The sequence below is a fragment of the Suillus bovinus genome (assembly GCF_016758785.1).
Source record: "Suillus bovinus strain UH-Sbo-P2 chromosome Unknown EDB93scaffold_120, whole genome shotgun sequence".
Taxonomy (NCBI): domain Eukaryota; kingdom Fungi; phylum Basidiomycota; class Agaricomycetes; order Boletales; family Suillaceae; genus Suillus; species Suillus bovinus.
In genome coordinates, this window is record NW_024542176.1 from 25558 (window position 1) to 43450 (window position 17893).

A 17893-nucleotide genomic window follows, 5' to 3' on the forward strand; every position below is an offset into this window, starting at 1 on the left:
CACAATATTGATTCGAGTGTTGATCATTCTACTCCAGTCCGACGTTTGGATGCACGTTCACATCGATCCCTGGCAGTATTGAACATAGCTCGTTTGGTGAAGTTGTTCTAGTCTCTTGTGCAGACCTAATATTCCCTGTCTGAAGCGGCCAACAGATCATTATCAAAGTTGTTGCGATGCTCGAATCAATTTCTCACACGTTCAGCCTGTATCATGATACGCCAATTCTAGTCGAGACAGTACTGATTGGTGCCCTTCTTCGGACAAGTATATATATATATATCGACCAGGAACCGCACGGCCTGAGTAGACTCCAGTATGACTGAGCAACTCCCCCCATATACTACGCTTCCACAGCCAGAGTCCGAACCACCGCAGTATACTCTTCCGGATACCTTCAACATTGGACGATACAGCACGGAACATCTCGTCCATCCAGATCAGCTCAAGGCACATCTTCAGCTTCTGGGAGCGTTCAGCCACCTCAAGCAGCGAGTCGTTGCCAGCGAGAGCCTTATCGCGGGATTAGAGTCGGACAGCGAGAAACGTTGGGTATGGTTCGTCAATTTGGCTGTCGAACGGTGCGTGCCATATTAGCGTTCTGCGTGCGCTTGCTCTGCTAACTCACTGCACTGGTGGAGCGCAGGTTTGAGAGGTGGTGTTTGACAATCAAGCAAACTGATGTAGTGGAACAACGTTTGCCTCCTATCGATGTCACTATGGTGTGGCATGCCTACCTCCTGAATCCGAGGCAAGCATGTCTTTAATTCCTGGATGAATGACGAACCTTAACGTTTTTCGGTCTGACATCCGCAGCTGGTATGCTGAAGACACCACGCGGATCTCCAAGCTCAAACCCCTCGCTCATTTCACTGATTACTTTCCTAACCTTCTCGTAAGCCACAACTTTTTCAATGATATCCGAGCTCGCTGAACGTTATGCCAGGCCAACCCTGGTCTATTAACTACTGACGCACCGCAACATGAGCGCGTCTCTGCTTGGGAGCGCAGTACCAAATTACCCTATGACCCATTCGCATCTGCTGCGGATCTCACGCACAAATCTATCCAGTGCCCTTACTGTGATCGCACTATTCTTTCGCGTATGTCCCTTGTGCCTGCATGGTATGAGAGTCCATTCTGACAGCCAACCGTAGCGTTCTTGCAGCCTGACGGGAAGGGATACGCTCAGAGCAACTTTAGCATCGAGTGTGAATGTGCCCAGACGATCACTAAAGAACTTCTCGGTCTTTACAAGTTTGCGAAAAACATAGTCGAACCAACAGCGCCTGATACATATTTGGCGTGAGTGTTGCGTCGCTTAACATCTTGCACAACAATCTATAACACATTCATATACACAGTGGAACTCTTCACACGCCATGCAACATCTGTGACACTGCGCGCGGAGACACAATCAAGAAGCGCATCCTTAGCTCGAATATTGTTGTCCAGAAGAACGAGGAAAGTGATCACGCTCGCCAGATTTTGATAAACGTCCAGTATGACGCTGCGCGCATCCGTACCATGCTGAACGAGCATTTGAAACCAAGATTGTATGTCTTATCTTCGTTGCAATGAATACGTTTTCTCATTCAGGGGACAGGCTGAATAAGATTATGGGTGCCTACATGGACGACAGGGTGTTTTCACTCGACTTGGTCGGTGCTGTGAGTAAACCCTCAACGTTTGATCATATTCAAGGACCAATGAAGGAATCTAGGTCCTTCGTCAAGCCTCTTTTGTAAAGAAGATGGTCAACTTTGGTTGGACCGAGCCAGGATATTTCGCTAATGAGGTGGACGCAATGGCATTGCAACATTGCGTGGCTCGGTATCACGCGTGCGTACTTTCTTCCTTTTTCTATGTACAACACAAAAACATTATTTTGTAGCTTTTTAAACATCATGGCAGAGTCGCCTGCCTCATTCTTTGTGCCCACACTCGACATCGATCTCGGGTGGCACACTCATCAACTCATGGCAAGTCGGTATCAAAACGACTGTCTCTCGCTCGTAGGACGATATATTGATCAGTAGGTATTATCACGACTACAAGGCAGAACATACTTAATGAATGTGCATTTTTCAGCGATGATAAAGTGGAAGAAGGTGAACTTGCGATCTCCTTCGACCTCACCTGTCGTGCTTGGAACGTAAGTTATTGTCCCTCGGAATCCGATATCCCCGTCAAAACTCATCTAAATCGTAGGAACGTTATCACGTATCTTACAATCACTGCGGGTGTCCACTGCCAGGAGACACAATCGGCCAAAAGCTCCGACATCTCCTCTCCTCTCAATCCACCAGCAACGTGCGTCTACTTCCTCCCAAATCTGACGCACGTGCTGCCACGCACCCGAGCGATCACAATACCGTGTTTGCCCTGCGTAACATGTCTGCAAACCTGTCTCGCCGGGAGAAACGTACACGTAAGGCAGAGATATACAGGCTGCGGGCAGAGCAGAATGAGAGGGCTGTGAAGAAGGATGGGAATGTTGATGGTGGGATTCCATTTTTATATCCTGTGCCGATGTTTTGTTACCACCCTGGTGGGTGCGTTACTGCTGCTGGGGCGGTGTTGAAGGGGCGCGCAGGGGTGAGTGTTCTTATTGTGTTTGGAGAATGAGGTGTGCTGATATCAGGCTTACAGGGAGAAGAAGGCTATTCTATTGGTGCTTCAACGTGTAGTAGGTCTGGTGTTGCTGCCAGTGGGGCTGGATGTGGTGGAGGGTGTGGTGGAGGGTGTGGTGGGGGGTGTGGTGGAGGTGGCGTGCATGCTGCTGGGGCAGGATGTGGAGGTGGCTGTGGAGGCGGATGTGGGGGCGGATGTGGGGGCAGGTAAATCAGAACGGAATTATTTTCTTGAATCTTGAATGTATCTTAAATCTAAGCTCATCTGTGGTACTCTGAAGACTGAAGATGTTCCTCAGTATCAGATGCCGTGATATATCTTGATTAGTCTTATAGCATCATGACAATGTGACTTTGCGCCAGCCAGCAGTACCGTTATCAATCCCCACGAGTTTGATGTCATGATCGAGAACAGAATGAAGATGCATGTACTTGTGTGGTATATATACACATCGATATCCTGAAGTTGAGCGTGAGGGATACATACGAAGGAGGTCGATCAACGACATTGTTGTAGCCTAAATTCTTTGTTCAGACAAGGCAGACATTCTGGAGGAACTTCGTCACACAAAGAACACCTCGGTGCTTGGGATTCCTGAATTGACAGACCTGTAATTTTTGCGAAGGACTCTCAAGGCAATATATGAATGGCATAATGACTCAGTTATTGTCTCAGACACAAGAACAAAACGGCATTGGTATATTCCTTCTCGTAATTCTGTCGTGTCTATTTTGTGAATTAATGGGCAACCCTCTGGGTTCCGTGAGCGATTCAGCGATTGCAAGGAATGTTTCAGCAAGTTCAACCTAAAAACATGTCAAGTAAGCTTGACGCTCGCCGTTGCATGAAAAGTCTCGTTCCATGTTCCTGCTGCAGGTGACCTGATGTAATGGCTCATGAAACATGACTGCTAAGGTGTACTGAATGTACCTACTAAGCGGCAATCATGAGCTACCATGCCTGGCTGTATCGACTTGACACATTTCAGTCGTTTAACCACTGTTGAGGGCGAGTCAGCGACAGTGTCAGAAGTAACAAACCCAATACACGCCTTGCGAGTACTGCGAACCAAGTTCGTACGTCAAGTCAGAAAATGGTGTCCAGACAGAAATAGCACGCCACCTTCGTGTACTGAAACGTTTCATGCCTTCCTGTGAATGCTGCCTCGATCAATTGTGGCGCAATCTCAATCTGACGGATGCCTTCGGCAGTGCATTGCATGGAACACGAATGTTCCTCCCTATTTGAAGGTTATTAATCAAGATACAAAGATACATTGGGTCATTGTCGACGAACCCGCAAAGATGAAAAGCGTAATCTTCCAAGCCGTGAAGATGGTCTATGTTCACAGAGTCTCTTGCGAATTTGGCAGGGGAAAGAGCAAAGTCAAGCATCGCACAGATGTTGGTCGTGGTTCAAACTTCACATTACTGCGATAAATGAGGTATCAGGAGGTGGTGTAAAGCGTTCATTTGATAACTTACCTTAGAATGCCATAAGTGCTTGATTCGTGTCGTTGTCACTCGGTTTGCCATAGGGTCCTGCCAGGTTAAACGCGATTGCAATAGAAGGCAGTAGAGGCGCCTAAAGATCAGCAGGAGGTGAGCCTGAGTCAATTCACAGAATCATCAGAACATATATGGCGAGAGCTAAAGGCCAGTGTTTAGTATTATTAACGAGCCTCCTGGGTAAAACGTAACTCATGTGACTGCTAGTAACTTGAACCCTTAGGCCAACTTGTCCTTCACTTGTCAACAGAAGCAGAACCCCTTTCAAATAATCAATCAAAGTTTAAACACACGACGCCTTGAGCCCACACCCCAACCCCACGCCCTGATACCCCAAGTCTAAACGCACAAACGCCTCAGGCCTGAGGCCTGGCTGAGGCTCCCCAACCCCACGCTTCAACTTCCCAAACCCAAAGTCCAATTCTCATGGCTGAAATGAGTATACCAGCACGCGTTAGCACATACGAAGCAATCACTCGCATTCTCACATTTGTTACAAAGTCACCTCATCTTGAAATATATATCATACACTACCAGGGACTACGTACACAGCAATCTTCAACATGACTGAGCAGCTCCCCCCATATACTACACTTCTTCAGCCAGAGCCTGAATCACCGCAGTATACTCTTCCAGAGACCTTTAATATTGGACGATGCAGCACACAGCACCTCATCCGCCCAGATCAGCTTAAGGCTCATCTTCAGCTTTTGGCAGCGTTCAGCCACCTTAAGCAACGGGTCGTTGCCAGTGACAGCCTGATCGAGGGATTAGAGTCGGACAGCGAGGAACGGTGGGTATGGTTCGTCAATTTGGCTGTCGAACGGTGCGTGCCATATTAGCGTTCTGCGTGCGCTTGCACTGTTAACTCACTGGACTGGTGGAGCGCAGGTTTGAGAGGTGGTGTTTGACAATCAAGCAAACTGATATAGTGGAGCAACGTTTGCCTCCTATTGATGTCACTATGGTGTGGCACACATATCTCCTTAATCCGAGGCAAGCACGTCTTTAATTCCTGAAGAATGACGAACCTTACGTTTTTCGGTCACATCCGCAGTTGGTATGCTGAAGACACCACGCGGATCTCCAAGCTCAAACCCCTCGCTCATTTCACTGATTACTTTCCTAACCTTCTCGTACGCCACAACTCTTTCAATAATGTCCCGAGCTTGCTGAACGTTATGCTAGGCTAACCCTGATCTATTAACCACTGACGCACCGCAACATGAATGCATCTCTGCTTGGGAGCGCAGTACCAAACTACCCTATGATCCATTCGCATCTGCCGTAGATCTCACGCACAAATCTATAGAGTGCCCTCGCTGTCATCGCACTATTCTTTCGCGTATGTCCATTTTGCCTGCATGGCATGTCAATCCATTCTGACAAGCCATAGCGTACTTGCAGTCCAACGAGAAGGGATATGCTCAGAGCAACTTTAGCATCGAATGTGAATGTGCTCAGCCGATTACTAAAGAACTTCTCGGCCTTTACAAGTTTGCGAAAAACATTGTCGAACCAACAGCGCCTGATACATATTTGGCGTGGGTGTCGCGTTGCTGACTATCTTATATGATATCTAATATGATTTCATATGCACAGTGGAACTCTTCATACACCACTTCACGCCTGTGACACTGCACGCGGAGACACAATCAAGAAGCGTGTCCTTGACTTGAATATCATTTTTCAGAAGAACGAGGCAAGTGATCGCGCTCGCCAAATTCTGATAAATGTCCGGTATGACGCTGGGCGCATGCGTAGTGTGCTGAACAAGCATTTGAAGCCAAGATTGTATGTCCTATTTGGTCGCAATGAATACCTTTTCTCAATCGAGGAACAGGCTGAATAAGATCATGGGTGCCTACACGGACGATAGAGTGTTTTCACTTGACTTGGTCGGTGCTGTGAGTAAACCCTCAATGTTTGATCATATTCAAGGACTGATGCAGGAATCTAGGTCCTCCGGCAAGCCTCGTTTGTGAAGAAGATGGTCAACCTTAGGTGGACCGAGCCAGGATATTTTGCTAACGAGGTGGACGCAGTGGCACTGCAACATTGCGTGGCTCGGTATCACGCGTGCGTACTTGCTTCTTTCTTCTACAGACAGCACAAGAACATTGCTCTGCAGTTTTTTGAACATCATGGCAGAGTCACCTGCCTCATTCTTTGTGCCCACGCTCGACATCGATCTAGGGTGGCACACTCATCAACTCATGGCGAGTCGATATCAAAACGACTGTCTTTCACTTGTAGGACGATATGTTGATCAGTAGGTGCCATCACGAGTACAATGCGGAACACATCTAATGAATGCACATTTTTTAGCGACGATAAAGTGGATAAAGGTCAACTCACGAGCTCCTTCGACCTCACCTGTCGTGCTTGGAACGTAAGCTATTATCACTTGGAATTCGATATCCCCATTAAAATTCCTTTAAATTATAGGACCGTTATCAAGTGCCCTACATGCACTGTGGGTGTCCATTGCCAGGAGACACAATCGGCCAGAAGCTCCGACGCCTCCTCTCCTCTCGTTGTCAAACTACCAACAACGTGCCTCTACTCCCTCTCAAATTTGACGCACATGCTGCCACGCACCCGAGCGATCACAACGCCGTGTCTGCCCTGCGGAACATGTCCGCAAGCCTCCCTCGCCCGAAGAATCGCCGTGCGCGCAAGGCAGAGATGCGGAGGCTACGAGCAGAGCGAAACGGGAGGCCTGTGGAGAAGGATGGGGGTGTTGATAATGGGATTCCATTTTTATATCCTGTGCCGATGTTTTATTACTACCTTTGTGGATGCGTTGCTGCTGCTGGAGCGGTGGTGAATGGATGTATGCGGTGTGCCGAGGTGGGTATCGTTGTATTTGGGGAATGAGATTTGCTAATATCAGACTTGCAGGAGACCGGGTCCGGTGCTGGTGGGACGCAATGTGGTGGTGGTTGTGGTGGTGGTTGCTCCTCTTGTGGTGGTGGTTGTTCTTCTTGTGGTGGTGGTTGTTCCTCTTGTGGTAGTGGTTGTTCTTCTTGTGGTGGTGGTTGTTCTTCCTGTGGTGGTGGTTGTGGAGGCGGTTGTGGAGGCGGTTGTGGAGGCGGCGTGTAAATCAGACTCCCTGGTTCTCAAGATCATGATAACACCTTCTCGTAGCACGTCCCAAAGGTGAACCATCTGCAGTATGTTCTGACGGTGTTTCTTCGGTAGTTGAGTCATAGTCTAAGGTCCATCTTCGAGAGCTCATGCTGTTGTGAAGCCATTCATAAAACTGTTTAAGCCTTATGCTCAAAGCGATATCAAGTCACCATAACCGTTCCTGCTACTATTCCTCCCTTCTCGCTCATCGCTTGTGGCGTATAATTTGCGTGCTCACAATCGTCCTGGTATATTATCAAAATTCCTTCTTGCCCGCGACTTGTTGATCTCTACTCCGATCAGTGAAAGCACTCGATTGTAGGATGTGTGTATGTAAAGTATGGGCCTGAATCTGTCTAGCTTGCGAGTATAGTTCATGTACTTGGACAAGCGCTGCAGGTTCTCCGCCGCCGAGAGATCGCAGTGAGATCCAAATGATTGCAGGGGAAAAGCAGACGAGTGAACAGGTCTTGATATTGTTATTGAAACTTGAGTATTACACGGTGTATGAGTGACTTTGGGAAATAAACTTGAGAGGAAGGAATCAAATTAAGGAATTTGCCGGACAACGAAGTCGGGCACTGGCGCTCGTCGCCGCTACAGTAACATAACATAACACGGTACTGTTGTACCTTGTCACCTCCAAACGCCTCTCGATCGAATATTCAACGTATCCTCATCAGTGTATGAGAGACCCTCTCGGCTTCCTGAGTGACTCTGCAATTCCTAGGAACGTTTCGGCAAGTTGTACCTAGAGACAGCGTTAACCATGCCTCAAGTGAATTCGTACAGTGTCACTCTTACCGTGTCTAAGGCCTGCGTATATGAAGATGCGACTGTTGCTGCCGGTGGGGCCAAAGGATCTCTTGGGGCATTGTTCTGAATGTCAAGTGCGATTTGAGTCATTCGTCGCAAGGAGTTAGAAGCTGTATCTGGACCAAATGATACTGCGTGGAAAGACAATGATTTACTAGAGGTTGTGTCACAGGTTGCCAATCCAACGAAAAAAAAAACAGCCCACGAACCCAAGACGAACCGCGGAGCGGCACAAATCTTGAACAGTCTGATCCGCAATATGACACTCGCCATCCGACAAAAATATGATGACAGGGCTCCTAAAAGCAGTGTTAAAGATCTTAGATGTTTGTGGGAAGATCAACGCACCTCTCTGTGCTCCAGTGTTGTTCCATGACCGATTGAGCACGCCCAATCGCTGCAGTGAAGTTCGTGCCTCCATCGGCCTCATAGCGCAAAACTGTATCTAGTAATTGGTCTGGAGAACTGGTGAAATCGTTTATGAGGGCATTCGTAAGGGAATGGTCAAACAGAATAACACTGTATGAGTCGCGTCGGGCTGCTTGTTGGCCACCAATTGCTGCAGCACGTGCAGACCAAAAGCTATATAGGGAGGACAGCACAGCACCAAACCGGTTGTTAGAGCGTCGCACAATTCTGTCCGAGGCAGGCGTGTTCGGAAGAGGATGCCTGTCACCGGAGGCCATGGAGCCAGATCTACTGATAATCAGCAATAGTAGCTAAGCGAACATTGTCTCGCACCTATCAGCCACAAAGATTCTGGAAATGTGTATTGATTAACGTCACTGTAACTAGACCTCAGCTGACCACTCACACATGGAATGCTTGCTGCATAATCACGGGGTTCCTGCATGAGAAGAGATGACCGTCATTGGAGACATATCCTAAACCGACTTGAGCATTGTTAGGATCCATCGGCGGGTGAAACAAAGGCAAAGTGCAATAGGATGGCTGAGCAGCATTTCCAGCTGCAGCAGTGTGCTCGGGGCCTGGCAGAACGGTAAATCGCCGATGGGATAAGCACATGATGAACCATACCGCTACACATCGAGTCACTAACAGGAATATGAGTTCAGTTTATTACACGTCGAACATTTGAAACGTACCACTTGACAAAGTTTGCTTGCTCCTCCCGAGAGTATGGGTCTTTGAAGCCTGTAGACCATGTGAGACCAGGATGACAATTCATCAAACTACTCACCGGCCCGCCGCCAAAAGAGATTGTGCGTTATATAGTCCTTGGCACGTTCCGGGTTAGGCAACACCCGCTTAGAGATATGCTGAATCTCGTTATTCCCTCTGCAAGCCGCGGCGTCCTCGGCGCGACAGTAGTCAATGTGAATATGTCTGCCCACTGCCTGACAGACAAGGTTGCACATCATCGGTGCACCCTCATCATTTGAAGAGAAGCGACGGCCTTCGACCTCGAGACCCGTATCATCTGGGCCATCGACTGCCCATCGTGACGAGGACATGGATCCGTGTCTTGTTTCATGCTCCTGCTGCGGGTGACCTGATGTAGTGGTTCGTGAAATGCGACTGCTTAGGTGCACAGAATATACCTACCGAGCGGCAACGTACAATAGTAGCCACAGTGATCACACCTAAAAAAGACGAGAAAAAATGAGAAATGGCTGCAAAAACTGAAGGACGTTTCCGACCTTGCTCGACAAAAATGCACCACTCTTTGGTCCAAACTATGTTTGTGACGACCTTCATGGGCTACCATGCCTGGTGGTATCATCTTGGCGCATCTCAATCGTTTAGCCACTGTTAAGGGCGAGTCAGTGTCAGTGTCAGAGGTACAAACCAACCCGACACACACCTTGCGAGTACTGCAAACCAAATTTGTATGTCAAGTTAGAAAATAGTGTCCAAGACAAAAACAGGACGTCACCTTCGTGTACTGGAACGTCTCGTGCCTTCCGGTGAACGTCGCCTCGATCGATTGTGGCGCAGTCTCAATTTCGCAGATGCCCTCAGCAGTGCATTGCATAGAACACGAATGTTCCTCCCTATTTGAAGTTTAATTATTAAGAGACAACGATACATCGGATAATTGTCGACAAACCCGCAGAGATGAATGGCACCGTCTTCCAAGCCGTGAAGATGGTCTGTATTCGCACAGAGTCTCTTGCAAAGTTGGCAAGGGAAAGAGCAAAGTCGAGCATCGCACAGGTGTTGGTCATGGTCCACGTCACTGCGGTGAATGAGATGTCAGAAGGTGGTGCGAAGTGTCCATTTGAACTTACCTTGCAATGCCACAAGTACCACGGCAAGGGGGAGTAGATCCATCACTCAACCTGAGCTTTGACAGATCACAGGGCTAGAGGCATTCTAAGTACACACAAAAGGCTGTTCGAGGGTCAAACATACCTGACCGCAGGCATGCACAGTAGCAGCACATAGATGGTCGCCTTCTGCGTGACCGATCACCTAAACCAAGTTCAATGACTTTTTACACACGGTGAAGGATCCATCTCACCTTCGTACACTCGTCCAGACATCCCTGTCTACCAGAAAATTTGCAGGCTTGACCACAGAGATGCGCATTGACAACACATCTAGAAGGAGTAATGAGTGCATGCACGGATATGATCATGAAAGGCTTAACATGTGGTTGCCTGGATGCCCCGCTCTGAAAAGACTCAGTTTACTGACACGGTGAAAAGATCAGTAACTTACGACATGGAGCAAGCCTTCGTCTCTCCCGACGACGCACAGAAATCGCAAGAATGTATGCATTCATGAGAAGTCTGGCAGTCATGCGGTCCGTCATGCAATCTGCTCTGGATGCAGAGCAGCTCGCAACTTCCACACTTGAGCTTGCACAACTGCAAGTTGCTCTTCAAGTCTACTGTCGCGCTCTCAAACGTTCTCATCAACTCGTCGATGCTTGCTTGCCCGTTCTGGAAGCGAGCGACGTTGGATGATATCCACTCGCGAACGTGGGCGACACGCAAGTTGACCAGACTATCGATATGAGCAATCAAATTCTCAATCCAAAGATCCTCCGGCATGTGATGGCGAGAACCATAGTCATCCCATGCACGAGACAGAACTTGGAGAGCGGTCTCGCGAGAAGAAGATTGCGGCCCCCCTGCCAATGAAAATTCAGCCGAAGTATCGGGCATTCCGATCGGAACATCGTCATCCAGGTTCTTCAATGCCAGGTTAAACGCGATGGCAATAAAAGGTAGCAGAAGCATTTCACACCTTCAGAGGTTCCGGATCAGGATTGACCTCTTGCATTCCAAATGCGAGAGCATTCGGCAACATAGCTAATAGAAGTTGTGCTCGATGCGAGGCCATCGATTCTGTAGTGTATTGTTGGGTCAACTGAACTATGGATTCTTTAAGAGTACGTACGTGACAGAGCGCCCCAATCATTTGCCTGCACAAGTTGTAATGAGGCTCTCGAAATGGACAGGTCAATCATACCTTCAGCTTCGCCATCAAGGTTTTCATCACATGAAGGAACTCTCCTGCTGTCTTATGCGTCAATTTTTGTTTGTCCAGTCGACGTTTGAGAGTTGGGAATAGCTTGTAAAATTCCTGCGACTCGATTACCGGCCTACAGGGACAGTCAAATCATAGGAGGTCATGAGAGACATTTCACATACCAAGGGATGATATTTAGCTGCCCAGCGTGAAGGCGAGAAATGAAGTTGGCCTCTTGTTCGTCCTGAACTATCTGCTGGAACTTGAGTGCGAACCTGAGTGACGATTTCATTATGCGTTCATGTAGACACCATCTGGAGCATACTCTCGAGTAATTTCTGCTTTGTCCGAATCTACAACATCCTTAAAGTCGATGGGTTAAAACACATGACAAACAAATTTCAAGAAGTGGACAAGTACCTTAATGATGATCACCAACGTCGATTGAAATAGACTCGGGTTAGATGCTGGATCGAGGACGGTCGAGCTCGATTGGAATGACTGGAATAAGCCTGTAATATCTCGGCTCAAGGCGAAGTTGTTCCGGAATAGTACCTATATCAACGACATTCAGCAACTATCAGAAATGCACAGAAGGCAGCAAACCAAGTTAGAGATCGCCGTGTTGAACAGCACGAGCAATGTATCTTCCTGAGCAGAACGCTCAATACTATGTACACCTGTTAAAGGAAGATATCGATATGAAACGTCCACCAATGGTTGGTCCAACATACCTTCAAAATCCAAAGCGACGATAAGAGCATCTTTAGTCGGGGTCACTGACATCCAAACCCCTTCTGTCGTACGCATGGCCGATCCTGCGAATGACGTATCCACAAGATGGTTCAAGGAAAAACTCTTCCCCACCGACTGTTCGCCCATAGACGACACAACTTTGACCGGCTTTAGGTTGGCGCCGGATGAAATCAGTATCACTCAACTCGAGGCGTTCGTGTGGTCATACCTTTTTTGCCATGTATGACTGGAACAAAGATTCATACCAACCAAAAGACAGGTGATCGACGATGCGGTTAACATCCGCGCCGAGGAGAGACTTCTCCAGCTCAGTCGAATATATACCATCCTTGAGTGGAATGAATCGATTCTCCCTCGTCACTGCAATGTGGATTGGAATGAGGCAGAGAATATCCACCAGCCATTCCCCGGCTCTGAACTTCGATACGCTCCATTCTGCATCTCCAAGGAGACTGTTGCAAAAACCGGAATATGTTGTCGCAGAGATAGTCATTGATTTGAGGATGGTTCCAGTTGGCTTCTTTGACGTCCTTTCAAAGTTGTAGATAAGGTCCTGGAAGTGCGGTGAGAACATATGATGGTCCCGATCTGTAATGAACACTAATGTTCGCGGGCATCTGTTACTGGACGATGTGATCGTCTCCCGCTGAACGGCAGGGAGAACCGGGAAACGAGTCCACACGTCGGCGTGACAATCAATGAGACAGTTGTGTGCAGTAGTGTTCTGTGACTGAGAACCTCCTCCTCGGACGCCTTTCTCTTTAAAGGTAAACTCCGTCACTTTGCGAGTGATGTCGAGAGCGAATGATCGACAAGAATTCGAGTCGATGTCAAGCGTAACCAGATGAACGATACTCCTTTTTATGAAAGAAGTCAAAAGCAGTGGTTGATCCAGGGGAAGATCCGGAATTTCGAGCGGGACGCCATCCGTCGAGCCGAAGGTACTCCAGTGATAGGCGGTCAAGGTCAATTCAGAGCCACACACGCGAGCGACGATCAAACAAGAACCATCTGGAGTGGAGTAAACTGCCTTAGGGATCTGAATGAGATCAAGTGTTGCAGGTCTGTCATACGCATATTAGCAGTCATCGTTTACTGTAAGTCGAGTTCCTACCTAAACTGCATCGTTGTCAGGGAGTATATTCTGGCCTGTGCCAATGAATCGACAAGTAGTAGCTCGTCGCTACCACAGATAAAGCACGCATGAACGATAGAGACTCCTTCGCCATACCACTGAGTCAAGTTGATCGCGCTGCCAGAAGCCTGGAAACCACGGGTACTGTCGTGAACAAAGATGTGCAACAAAAGCTGATATCATGTTCGTTAGACCCGTCCAGAAGATTACATGTGAAACAAACCTTCTCTCTAGCGACGACGCTGAGCAATCGTTTCGACTCGTCAAACGCGAGAATAAATTCGCCGATTTTGTCGCGATTCAGCTTTTTCCCGCGGCTCTGATGATTCAAGGCGCCATCGATCGCATTGAGACTTTCCAGGAACACCATCAGGTTCCCATACCGATCAGTCGTTGCGAGCAAGATCTTATCGCCTGAAAGAAGTTGCGCTCTCCTGAATCAAAGTTGTTAATTCATTGATGCACCACAATGTCAAAAGCACTGACGCCACTGAATCCCCGAGAGGCAGCTTGAACGAGTAGACATGCCTGCCAGTGAACTTCGGTGAGGGTATCACGGTAGGGTCCATTTTTAAGGAATGTTGATCATGTTCCATCAGATGCATGAGATGGACAGAGAATTCGCAGACAGGGTCCTGGAAATATTCCCTTCGGCCAGAAATGAATATCTGTGCTGTTATCGATGATTTCGTCAGAGTAGATACACGAGAATAGCTGGACTTACATTGATAATATTTGCGTGTCTCCTCCACGGAATCGATGACGAAAGTATACCTATGAACTTGAGATGAGGGCGGGGCAAAATAAATGCGGAAACCACTAACGCATGATGCTCCGTTTGCGAAAGATTATTGATTTCATGGATAAACGCCCTCCGCAACTCAGCAAGTTGCTCTTCTTCGTGACTAGCTGCTTCTCTCTGAACCTGAAGTCGGCATTGTTCGGTTTGTGTGCTCAGCGCAAAATGCACTAAAGCTCGGGTCTGCTTTGTCAAGTTTGATCTAAAGTGATCCAGAGCGGCTGCCCTAGTTTCTTCCACGATATCCCCTAAGATAGGAGGCATGTCGACACCATCCAACTCCATGAGGAACTGAGCGTCGCTGATAGAATCAACGTTTGTCTCTTTTAACGTTTTACCGAAGATACTCAGATCTAGGGCAAGGAAGGAACTGAATTTACCCCAGATTATAGGCAATATTCCCTTAGGCTTCTCATGCGGAATGTTCCCTTTGCTGATCGATTTGAAGGTTTCCTTAACGTGTGACATGTCCTCGCGTAGAATGACTCTGATAAAACTTTCACGGGTTTCCTTCGATATATCAGGAGAGTTGCGAAGGACATTCTGGGCAATGCAGATCCGTTCTTTGCTGTCCTTGAATTTTCGAGTGTTAATTTTCTCCGAATGCACCTTGCGACGAAGCTCTTCGCCTATGTTTGGATACAAGGCAATGAGACCATTAAGTTCATCTGAACAACTAGTTAATAAAATGTAGAACATCGCAAACATCACATGCCTCGCGTTGAATGACGTTCCTGTTCATTTCCAGTGGGATGCAGAGATGAATTGATAGCGGAGATACTTGAAAAATGATATCAATAATACACGAGGACCTGTTATGCGTATGACTCACGAAGAGTCGGTACCAACTGAAGTATCGGCCATGGACGAATCTGTAAATGACATTATTCCAAGACAAAGCGAACACGCGGAGGACAGACCTAGAGTTGACGGACCGTCCTGCTTGCATTCCGTAGGACATGAGAAATGTTCGTAAGTGAAGGTGCTAGGACTCGATCAGACGTAGGTAAAGTGTGCAAACTAAAAACGCACGGAAATTTCTCGATGATAGCATCGACCAAGGCCTGATGAAAAACTTTAGTCAGGAGAGGTTCCCCCTTCTTCACGTCCTCTGTAATCCTTATCATATCTGACTCCATGCTGGACCTAGTATTCGATGCGATAGTCGTGGATTGCCGCCAAAACTGTTCACACTGTTGTCGGAAACGATCCTGGATGCCACCGTATACCAGAATCCTCAGAGCATCTGCATCCAGGCCCTCTCTAATCAGTAAGGCATCACTCTTTCTATGAAAGTGTCAATTGACGGCTAAAGTCGAGCTGCTCAGTATAATACCCACAAGTAATTGCGCAACTGGATGCTAGTTAAAGATTGGTTTTTCATGGGTTCGGCATTGAGCCTGCCTGGTTGAAATGCGACGGTCATGAACCCTTGAGTCGTCTCACCGTGCAACAACTCAGGCTTAAGCAATTTGACATCCACTGGTGCCTCTGAATGAGGCTGGGGCATGGCTATATGCTTGGACGTAGCCTATAGAGGCGGCTCTAAGTACTCAATCACTCATATCGATTAAATTGGACTAACCTTGAATCCCGGGCGCGGCTTTACTGCCTCCTCCTGCTCATTTGTTTTCGCGACTTCAAACGTGAACAGCCTACTGGACTCATCATGGTCTTCGTCCATATCCATGATGGCGTCTTCGCCTTCCTGGGCATTCCATACGATTGATCGAGCATGCTGGGGAGAAATGAGTGCTGTGACTTGATCACACATTTTCATGAGGTATCTGGTGTTTTTGTCAGGAGCAGTACCTAAACCAAGAAAGACTTGACGGACCTCATGAAAGTGACGCGGTTGCGTCTCACAGATGAAGGAGCTGAGTCATCCCATGTTGAATCTTCGGGCCAGTAAATGAGGAAAAGCTGTTGGTCAGGTGTAGTCTCGCAAGCTGCACGGACGATGTACAGCCCAGAACGAAGACTCGGCATCGAAACGCTGGAATCGCTTTGGTTTGCGATGAGCTGTTTTGCGCTACAGGATAAAGTTTATCAATGTGCCAATCTGAATACTGGCACGAATCTCACATTTCTTCATTGACGACACCCAGAGATGACAGGAGTCGTACAATTTCAGTCTTACTTCCGTACACGCCAACAGGCTTTACGACGAAGCGGTCTAACGCGCTGAAGTTTACTTTCGTCATGGACACATATGTACCAGGACAAACACTGTTTATGAATGCGCGGAGTGAGTCTTGGGCTATGATAACTTTGTCCACTAAAACAAAAGGTCAACGAAGGTAAAGTTGTCAAGGAGAGTGAAGATACCTAGCCCACCACTCCCTTCTTCGTTGATCAGATCCAACACCCGATACATTCCATTAATTGACTGGGCGAGGTCACGAACATCACTATGGGGAGAGGAATCTTCCACGTCCATCTGAATCAGAACGTGAGAACTCCAGCCCACATCATGATGAACGTAAACCTAGAGGAAGTGGACCTACAAAGTCTTCTGCTTCACCAGATATTACTGATTGATAGAGGTCGTCGTCCGAATCCTCAGACATGCAGATAGAGTCCACCGTATCACTTTTCAATACTGAGGGTGCATGTGATGCCAAGGGCTCATCGTCGTCGTCCATCTCGTCGATCGTGAACGATGGTGCAGATGCTCGGGAATATGAGCCCTGGGCAAAACGATCCAAACTGGTACCGACTGGTCGATCTATGAAGGATATGAGCGATAGCTTCCCTGTATGTGGAGTGTACTAACCGACTCCTTTCCCCTTGTCTATCCCTTGCCTGGAGGGCTGTATTGGTTGACTAGGACTAGTACTGTGTGGAAACAGCTGTGGTGGTGCATACATTCCATCCATGATGGTGGGCGAATGTGAAGACCGGGGTTGATGGAGCCACTTTATATAGGTGTTGCGGTCTAGGGCTTCGGAGATGAGACCGAGAGCCACCGACGGTAACCCTACTAATGTAGCTAGCTCTGAGGATGCTCAGACTACGTAATTGACATTGGGACATTGTACATTATAACATATGTATATATATGACAGCCAGGCAAGCTAAAAGGCTTTGGGATATATATGGCATACTGGAAAATTGAGACGCGCAAGAATAACCACACAACCCAAGTTAAGGATGAAGTTGGAACTAGCGCTTCAGCGATAAGTCACGTGATCTAGAATCTAGGTTATATCAACGACCAATCAACGACGGGGTAATCGTGCATGAGGTAAGTGGCTGGAACCACTATGCTGGTCTGTGCGCACCACATATGCATGTCATATCTGACGTAATATGACATCATGGTGAGGATAGTTGGGCCATACTAGCTAGTACTAAGTCCTAAGTGATGGAGCACCAACGACCTGTTGAGGACGAAGACTGCCAATTTTGGTGGGCGACATTCGGTAAAGCACTAGTAGTAAACTGGCCAGCCCGTCCATGAGACAAGCCATCGCAGAGCAGCCTGCTTTGCGAACAGATCAGCTCGCCATTCTTCCGAATCAAGTTTCCTTAACGTTGGAATCTAATTGATCAGAGAACTTCATATACTTGTCCTCTAACATGATACCCCTCGGCTTCCCAAAACACTTCGACCTCACAATGTCTCAGAAAGACGCAGTCTCAAAAAGTACCGAGCGAGACTGCCTTCAT

At 47.7% G+C, this 17893-nt stretch overlaps 4 protein-coding genes across 4 annotated transcripts; 2 read left to right on the plus strand and 2 right to left on the minus strand.

Annotated features, from left to right (window-relative positions):
- The first annotated feature begins 136 nt into the window (after positions 1-136).
- EDB93DRAFT_140942 (uncharacterized protein) lies at positions 137-3035 on the plus strand. Its single transcript, XM_041455494.1, has 12 exons — positions 137-581; positions 647-751; positions 817-895; positions 947-1103; positions 1158-1305; positions 1365-1556; positions 1607-1670; positions 1724-1842; positions 1895-2035; positions 2092-2155; positions 2212-2598; positions 2653-3035. The coding sequence occupies exons 1-12, from the start codon at positions 319-321 to the stop codon at positions 2842-2844; spliced, it is 1911 nt and encodes a 636-aa protein (XP_041301619.1). The 5' UTR covers positions 137-318; the 3' UTR covers positions 2845-3035.
- A 94-nt stretch (positions 3036-3129) lies between these two features.
- Positions 3130-4339, minus strand: EDB93DRAFT_1183028 (uncharacterized protein). Its single transcript, XM_041450706.1, has 7 exons — positions 4119-4339; positions 3931-4064; positions 3757-3874; positions 3686-3695; positions 3569-3633; positions 3243-3515; positions 3130-3182 (listed from the first exon to the last, which is right to left on the minus strand). The coding sequence occupies exons 2-6, from the start codon at positions 4026-4028 to the stop codon at positions 3441-3443; spliced, it is 366 nt and encodes a 121-aa protein (XP_041301620.1). The 5' UTR covers positions 4029-4064; positions 4119-4339; the 3' UTR covers positions 3130-3182; positions 3243-3440.
- Positions 4330-7247, plus strand: EDB93DRAFT_1234610 (uncharacterized protein; the record flags this gene model as incomplete). Its single annotated transcript, XM_041451339.1, has 12 exons — positions 4330-4968; positions 5034-5138; positions 5200-5278; positions 5331-5487; positions 5539-5686; positions 5745-5936; positions 5986-6049; positions 6103-6221; positions 6274-6414; positions 6471-6534; positions 6591-7007; positions 7047-7247. Exons 1-12 carry the CDS (start codon positions 4706-4708, stop codon positions 7245-7247), a joined length of 1950 nt encoding a protein of 649 aa, XP_041301621.1. The 5' UTR covers positions 4330-4705.
- Positions 7248-7953: 706 nt separating this feature from the next.
- On the minus strand, positions 7954-16661 carry EDB93DRAFT_1095592 (uncharacterized protein; the record flags this gene model as incomplete). Its single annotated transcript, XM_041446702.1, has 36 exons — positions 7954-8025; positions 8079-8244; positions 8300-8389; positions 8439-8809; positions 8907-9079; positions 9129-9145; positions 9197-9245; positions 9292-9603; positions 9657-9694; positions 9752-9860; positions 9978-10105; positions 10162-10290; positions 10343-10416; positions 10467-10526; positions 10576-10654; positions 10705-10728; positions 10776-11251; positions 11307-11407; positions 11460-11484; positions 11532-11664; positions 11714-11806; positions 11857-11894; positions 11952-12086; positions 12138-12211; positions 12266-12434; positions 12496-13351; positions 13402-13595; positions 13646-13856; positions 13909-14095; positions 14197-14889; positions 15153-15502; positions 15562-15752; positions 15807-16008; positions 16059-16253; positions 16307-16499; positions 16550-16661. 36 exons carry the CDS (start codon positions 16659-16661, stop codon positions 7954-7956), a joined length of 6519 nt encoding a protein of 2172 aa, XP_041301622.1.
- Positions 16662-17893: the final 1232 nt, after the last annotated feature.